Raw genomic sequence first — 8,476 nt, 5'->3', positions numbered from 1 at the left:
TGCCTCCTGCACACCCCACACTGGGGATGAGCCCGCAACCCGGGTATGTGCCCTGACCGGGAATCGCACTGTGACCTCCTGGTTCATAGGTCCACGTGCAAGCACTGAGCCATGCTGACCGGGGCCAGAATTCTTCACAGTGCAGTTTGTCCCTAGTAGAATGAGAAAGGCTATCTCCTTTGAACTTTCTGCGCTGTCCTTGACAGGAGGTTTAAAAATTGTCCTTGACTCTTAGGAAGTAGAAAAGTTAAATTCTAATCCTCTTTTTTTTTGGTGAATGTCTCACTTTGGACAGTTACCTTGAACTTGTGGCTATACAGCACTAAAATCCAGCATGACCTGCTTCCCTGGCTCCCAGAGAGGACGACTAAGTCACTTGGGAGAAAATAACACACAATACAGATTTAGGTTTCCACAGAATGATTTGATTCTCTAGCCGGACTAGTAAAGGACACCCACAGGGTAGTAGTTATACTTAGAAAGAAAGAGACAGAAATGTGAACTGTAAATTGAATGTTCTGGCTGAGATACAGCAGGGGAGACTGTGCCTTCATCCAGATGAATGAAGACGGACTCCATGGAAACGTGTAAGATATCATCACAAATTAGTTAGCTCCCGCTACAGAAAGGCAATATTTTATGTTGCGCGAGAGGACAATGTTTTGTATTTCAAAAGCTAATTCCAAAGATACTAATAATTTGACATTTGTAAAAATTGGAGGGAAGAAGGGCTGAACTTTTAATTTGTAGTGCTTATGAATTAAGTAAATAAAAAGAGTAAAGCATCTACGAGCTACATTTTTAAGGAAGAAAACAACATTTTAAAACTTTTGTGTATATCATTAGTAAAGTTAATTGCAAGCCATTTTTAACCATTCATTACATTGACTTTAGAATGATTAGGACTTGTCAACCTTATTAGCCTTTGAAAACAATAAAATTATATTTTTAGCCGAAACCGGTTTGGCTCAGTGGATAGAGCGTCGGCTTAGCCGATTCCGGTCAAGGGCATGTACCTGGGTTGCGGGCACATCCCCAGTGGGAGATGTGCAGGAGGCAGCTGATCGATGTTTCTCTCTCATCGATGTTTCTAACTCTCTATCTCTCTCCCTTCCTCTCTGTAAAAAATCAATAAAATACAATTATATTTTTATCCATCTGAAACAGTGATTTTGCTCACTTAAACATAACATTTATTATTAGTCCAAATTAATTCTATTTATATAACTCAATAAATGGCACAGGTTTATGTGAAAAGTTGGCAAAGTGTTCTGGCTGATCAAGAGTTCTTAGCCTCGTCTTAGCCATATATGGTTAAAATTATATAAAAGTACTAACAACAGGCTTTTTACTAGTACAGGCTTAAAGATACATGAATGTAAGTAAATTTGAACATTGAGCAAATGCCTTGGGACACATAAGAGTGACAGCATACTAGGAACTTGAGAGCCAGCAATGGACAGAGCTTTCTAACTTGCAGGCTATGGAGAGCGGTGGGCCCAAGGTGCTGGAAACAGCCGAGGAGATCCAGGAGCGGCGCCAGGAGGTGTTGGCCCGGTACGCGAGGTTCAAGGACCTGGTTGCTGAGAGGGGCCAGAAGCTTGAAGAGTCATACCACTACCAGGTTTTCAGACGGGATGCGGATGACCTGGAGAAGTGGATCTTGGAGAAACTCAAGATCGCAGGAGATAAGAGCTATGAAGACCCAACTAACATACAGGTCACTCAGTCCCACGAACTTCCCCAGAACAGACCACAAGATCTCTAGAAAAGGAAATATTCTTGCAATAAGTGTGTATTTGGTTAACTGCAGGACGAGGATGTGATAGAAAGATTAGACTATCTGTGAGGGGCAGTAATTTTGCCTGTAAGTAGCCCATGCCTTCAACTTTTTAAGCCGCAGTACCTTCTTTACAAAGGAGTGTCATTCTAGATAACATTCTACAAATATAAACTATGGGCAAAACCGTAGCTGAAAGGCTAAGCAATTTATTTGTGTGGTTTTAATATTTTGTGTCGTTAAGGATGGAATTGAGTGAAGAGACGTCAGTGCTTCTGAAACAACTGATTTCCACTCTCCTCAGGAAGAAGGAGTTAACCAGAGTTTTCCTGGTTTTTCTACAAAATACTAGTCATACCCCTTGTCAAGTCCAAATGAGAGGCCCCATTTCCTTTGCAGTGGTTCTCAACTTTCCTAATGCCGCGACCCTTTAATACAGTTCCTCATGTTGTGGTGACCCCCAACCATAAAATTATTTTCGTTGCTACTTCAGAGCTGTAATGTTGCTACTGTTATGAATCGTCATGTAAATATCTGATATGCAGGATGTATTTTCATTGTTACAAATTGAACATAATTAAAGCATAGTGATTAATCACACAAACAATATGTAATAATATATGTGTTTTCTGATGGTCTTAGGCGACCCCTGTGAAAGGGTCGTTCGACCCCCAAAGGGGTCGCGACCCACAGGTTGAGAACCGCTGCTTTAGGGTGTGACTGCTCCAGCTATGGTCATAGGCTGTCACTTAATCTAGGTTGGGCAACAAGTAGTTCTGACTAAAAGTAAGAAGAGGAACAGAGGGAGCTCTTTGTGGTCCAGGGAGACGGGGCTTCCTTAACTATAAGCTGTGATTTCTAAACTTCAGGGGAAGTATCAGAAGCATGAGTCCTTTGAAGCAGAGGTACAAGCAAAATCGAGAGTCATTCCTGAGCTGGAGGAAATCAGGAAAGTCCGATTTGCTGAGGGGCATTTTGCCCACGAGGACACCAAGGTAAAGATGTGGGAGGGCTCTCAAAGATTAGCTTCTAATTGTTGGCTACTTTATCGGGGCTTTAATGGATTATGCCGAATATGAGCTTTCATGCAGCTGGCTTGGAATTAAGGCGTCTGTCTCTTATCTTCTACTGGGGTTGGGGTAAGAAAAGGCATGGGCTGTCCTTGTGTTCCTGGGGGTGGGGAGAAGAGCTATGATCCAAAAGCTGTTGTTGATGGCATCACATCCCTCCTTATGCCACTGCAGAATAAATGGACTCAAGATCAAGCCCACTTCAATCTGGTTCCACATTTCCCAGATGAAATGGCTTTCGCAAATATCCCAATTATTTCTTCAGACCTCAGAGTCCTTGTCCCTTAAACTTTTCGAACAAGGGATGCTCTCCCTGAGAATCTTCTCTGAAATCTTTATGCCTTTGTCCATAATAACTCGTTCTCTTCACAGCCTACACGGTATGATCACTACTGTAGACCCCCAAACCCTCCTGACCACTCTGAAAAAAATCCTACAAACCCCTTTCTTCAGGAAATTCTTGCGCACTGAACACTGAAGATCACACCACTTTGGAACCCACTATTAATGTATCAGCTCTTTTCTAGTTTAATCTATGTACTGTTCCAACATAGATTATATAGCCCATTCAGGATCTTTTTTCTGTAAGTGGAGTTTGTACTGTTTGTGTCCTTTTAAAATTGTTAATACATTTGTGTCACATATTTAAAAATTGGAGCTTGTCTTCCCATATTTAGCAAATTCGACCCCATTTTACTGTCAATAAAATATAGTCAGGTGATACAGAATATAACTTTATTAGGAAAGAATCGGTAATAAGACAATTTCAAAAGGTATTTATTGATATAAAATCATTTCTTTATTAATCGCAGTTTTGCTGCCAAGTTCCTACATTAATTAAAAAGTTTGAGAAATGTTTAAAACATCTTCACTTCCATCAGAACCACTAGGGCTGTGTCAGATTGTATCATGCAAGATTTAGAGAGAAATGTGGTCTACTACTACCTTGAACAATGGAGTAATTGTAAGATACAAGATTCTTTAAGACATGACAAAGATGATAACTTCAATGTCATAAGATATGTATTACATAATATCCAAGCTAACCTGCCATCAAAGCCCTCAACTATATGTTCTCAAAATTCTATTGCTTTGGTGCCATTAATTTTATTTTTTGTAAGCTAGCAAAATTGTAGTTCTGATATTTTCTGGCGAACAGCTCATGCTAAGTTTCTTCTGTGACTTTGCCACTGCTTAGGACACCCTCTGCCTATTATCTATCTGTCAAAGTTCTGTTTCTTAAAGCCCAGTTCTGATGAGCACTCTTCCATGAATCCTTGACTCTATCCATCTTAGTGTTTGTAATCATTTCATAATCTAACACCTCAAAGCATTTCTAAAAATTTTTGTTATGAAAGATAATATATGGCTTAATTTAATAGCTATTCCCACATATATCCTATCTTCCTTTTAAAATATTTGTTGAGCAATCAATGCACAAGTGAATGGGAGGAGACATTTCTATCTAGGCCCCTCTCTGCACAAGTCTCTGAGTCTGCACCTGATCCACAGCCTCTGTGCCTCAGTAGTTTTGCCTCTTTTCCCCAAAGGTCCATCTGGAGGAATTGCGCCGCTTGTGGGACCTGCTGATAGAGCTGACTCAGGAGAAGGGCACCTTCCTTCTGCAGGCCCTGAGGCTCCAGCAGTACTTACAGGAGTGTGCCGACATCCTGGAGTGGATTGGAGACAAGGTATGAGGCTAAACAGTATGCCTTTAGGACTCACCACGCTCTATCCCAAACATCCAAAGCACTTTAATATAGGCTATTCGTAAAAAAGGCAGGTGTCTGTTCCTCAACTTGTTCCTTGAAAGAAGGAGACATTTGGGCCAAGATTTAGAGATATTCTGGAGATTGTTAACACGGTAAGGGAGAGGGTAAGTCTAAATTATGACTCTGACTATGAAGAAGACCCGACCTACACAAAAAATGTGCACTGGAAGATAATCTAGGTTTGTCCCCTTCTATCTTCCATGATATTTCACTCCTTTTTCTAGAATTTCACTCTGACTCTAGGTCTAGGCTGACAGTATTGCCAGATCTTTCCCTAGTCCCTTGTCTCTCAGTGCCTATAATTATGAAGGTTTCTTTTTTTTTTAATACTTAAAGATTAATGACTTTGTAGATATTAAGTATGTTGAGCTGAATAGAACAAGGATGAATTTATTTTTATGTTCCAGATTTACATTTTCTGATTCAAAACATAAAGGGTGCTTCCACAGACTCTGGCCAACAATACCCCTGATTACTCTAAAGTATTAGCCCAAAGAGCACTGTCCCCTGGGCCAGAATGCCACCTTAGGAAATATGCTTCTGCTTCTGGCTCTTTCTAGAAGTGGTTCTTCCAGGCTCCACCTGTATCTCCTGAGTTATCCTAGGAAGAAGGCAGGGATTTGAGGCATTTTACCTAAAGGAATTCCTCAAGATTGCTGGTGATTCAATAGCCTTTTCTGTGTCTACAGGAGGCCATAGTGACATCCGTAGAGCTGGGCGAAGACTGGGAACGCACAGAGGTTCTGCATAAGAAGTTTGAAGAGTTCCAAGTAGACCTGGCAGCTCGGAAGGGGAGAGTGGATGGAGTGAACGAATACGCTAATAAGTGTGCTGAGGTGAGGTGGACAGCAAAAGGGTCAACCCAGAAATAGGGTCCTGATCTTCAAGAAGAACTTGTGGTCATTAGTAGGTGTGACATGGGGTACATAGGGCATTGTGGGAAAATAGAGATGCATGTCCCTGGAATGACATGCCCAAATCAGTTTCTTCTCCTCTCTGGATCCATCCCTTGCCAGTCCTTGGGAAAGGAGGTGTGAGTGAGTGCATATAGAGAAATGAAATATACAATGAGGTAGCTACTGCATTATGCACTACACTAATTACTCATGTTTATGCAGCATTCTTTCCTCATAAAGAAGTATCAGAATAAAATAGCAAAAAATATAAAATAATGGTGGGCTATTATAATATACTAGGGACCTGGTGCACAAAGATTCATGCACGGGGGGGGGGGTGGTCAGGGGGTGGAGGTGGAGTCCCTCAGCCTGACCTGCACCCTCTCCAATCTGGGAGACCTCAGGGGAGCCCTCTCCAATCTGAGAGCTCCTGTCTGTCTTTGCAATCATATGAGCGAATTGTCTGAGACCCCCAACCCAGTTTGGTTTGTTGCTCACAGAATAATAGAGGCATTTTTTTTTCTTTGCTCCATTGATGGAGATTTCCTGGAAGTTTTAGGATATCTTCCCTTTAATTTTTCCTAGACACTCTGATTTTACTTATGATGTCTCTCACCTTTGCTTTCCCTACATCCCCAACCGCAACAGTAACTTGCTCCAGGCTCACTTTGCCCTAGTGTCTAGGACAGCCGTGGGCAAACTACGGCCCATGGGCCAGATCCGGCCCGTTTGAAATGAATAAAACTAAAAAAAAAAAAAAAAAAGACCGTACCCTTTTATGTAATGATGTTTACTTTGAATTTATATTAGTTCACACAAACACTCCATCCATGCTTTTGTTCCGGCCCTCCGGTCCAGTTTAAGAACCCATTGTGGCCCTCGAGTCAAAAAGTTTGCCCACCCTTGGAGATCCGTCTGCCACCAGAACTATGATTCCCAGCATTCCTGTGCTCCCCGTGCTCTGGACTTCCACTTCCGGTCCTGGGGTTGCCACCAAAACTACTATTCCCAGAATTCCTGATGCTCCCCATGCTCTGGGTTTTCCCCGACTGAGAGAGCCATGTTGCCCCAAGGGAGCGACCAAGGGAGTGACTGAGGGAGCCACATCCCCCTAAGCTGCCAGCTCTCCCACTCTGCTCTGTGAATGCAAATTGCCCACCATCTTTGTTGGGTTAATTTGCATACTCACTCCTCATTGGCTTGTAGGTGTGGCTTGTGAGTGTAGTGGAGGGACATTAATTTGAATGTTTCTCTTTTATTATATAGGATACTAGAGGCTCGAAATTCAGGCACTCAGGGGGTAGTGGGTCCCTCAGCCTGGCCTGTGCCCTCTCTCAGTCCGGGAGACCTTAGGGGATGTTGGACTGACTTAGGTCTACTCCCCAAGGGTCTAAGCCAGCAGTCGGACACCCTTAGCACTGCTGCAGAGGTGGGAGAGGCTCCTGCCACTGCTGCTTCACTTGCCAGCCATGAGCCCAGCTTCTAGCTGAGCGGCACTCCCCCTATGGGAGCGCACTGACCACCAGGGGGTAGCTCCTGCATTGAGCGTCTGCCCCTGGTGGTCAGTGCATGTCATTGCAAATGGTAGTCCTGCCGTTTGGTTGATTTGCATATTAGCCTTTTATTATATAGGATGATATCATTATAGATCACTTCTGTGCAGGGGCAGAGGGAAAGGAGGCAGATTTAACTGTAGTTAAGAAAATGCTTAAGTATGTTTTCAATATCTCAGCAAATAAATAGAACAATATGCAAGGAAATTGGGAAGCCAGTATGATTTTATATGTATATAAAAAAAGTAGAGACTCTAACAGTTGGTTCTTATGCTTTTCCATTTATGGTTTTATTATCACTACAGTTTTATAATGGCAATTATTTTTTCTGAGTTAATAGAACCAAGATCTCAGGATGAATAAATAATGGAGTATAAAAAATGACCCATTTCTCAAATTTTTTCAAGGCTACCTTTCCAACAGTCCCTAAATTTACCATATTTCTCTCGTTTTGGAAACTTTTATCTGTTGCTATCACCAACTGCCACAAAATTTAAAACAACAAACATGATTTTGCTAAAAATTAAAATTACTTTTTCATGATTTAATAAGTCAGATTCATTGATTCACAATTCAGTGATTCAGTTGTTTAACTGGGCAGTTCTGCACATCCCACCTGGTATTTTTAAGTTGCTGTAGTTATTTGGTGGTTCAGTTAAAGTGGAAGATCTAAGATGGCTTTGGCCCAGTGTCTGGGGTCTTGGAAGGATAATGAAAGCTTTCTCTATATGCACTCATATTTCAGTAGCCCTGTGTTTTTGTGTCAGTGTTTCAACAGGTGAGAGCAGACACTGAAATGCCTCTTGAGGCCTAAGTGCTGGAGCTAATAGAGTATCATTTCTGCCACATACTGTTAGTAAGCAACTCACAGGACAATCCATAGCCAATGAGTGAGGAAATAGATCCTCCTTTCAAGAGGCAGGAGGATCTCATGGCAAAATATCATGGCTACTTTTTCTAATCTACCACTATAAGGACTAATCCAATACAGAGTTTATCCCCTGCTCTTTGGAAGTGGGGCTCACACAGCTGCAATAAAGAAGGCCATACACTCAGAAAGAAGAATGTGGAAAATTCTGTCTGGAGAGCCTTTGGAATGGAAATGGAAATGGGAAGAGATAGGGACAAGAGGACTAGGGAGATGGCCATAGAGGAGCTACTCAAAATTTCCAAGTATCCAAACAGACTGATGTTGCCTGATTCATGTGGTATTCATAAAATCTCATCACTTCAGATGATTTGCAAAAATGTATGTAAATAAATATAATAATATGCAAGAAAACTGGGAAGCCAGTTTTAATTTTCAGCAAAATTAAATGTGTGTGAATTTGTGTAGAATTCTGGAGAAAGATTGTTCTCATTTGATTTTTAAAGGTGTTAGGACCCCGAAAGTTTTAAGAACTAC

At 41.7% G+C, this 8,476-nt stretch overlaps 1 protein-coding gene across 1 annotated transcript in view; it reads left to right on the top strand.

The window, feature by feature from the left end:
* Positions 1–1,483: 1,483 nt before the first annotated feature.
* Positions 1,484–8,476, top strand: part of SPTA1 (spectrin alpha, erythrocytic 1) — a 67,324-nt gene continuing 60,331 nt past the window's right edge. The window contains exons 1-4 of the mRNA XM_059673555.1: positions 1,484–1,720; positions 2,650–2,775; positions 4,401–4,541; positions 5,312–5,458. Coding sequence (XP_059529538.1) covers positions 1,484–1,720; positions 2,650–2,775; positions 4,401–4,541; positions 5,312–5,458 — 651 coding nt within the window. The remainder of the gene's footprint in view (positions 1,721–2,649; positions 2,776–4,400; positions 4,542–5,311; positions 5,459–8,476) is intronic.

The sequence above is a fragment of the Myotis daubentonii genome, chromosome 18 (genome assembly GCF_963259705.1).
Source record: "Myotis daubentonii chromosome 18, mMyoDau2.1, whole genome shotgun sequence".
NCBI classification, from domain to species: domain Eukaryota; kingdom Metazoa; phylum Chordata; class Mammalia; order Chiroptera; family Vespertilionidae; genus Myotis; species Myotis daubentonii.
Note: the sequence above shows the minus strand (reverse complement) of the source record. Positions and strands in the feature narration are given on the sequence as shown.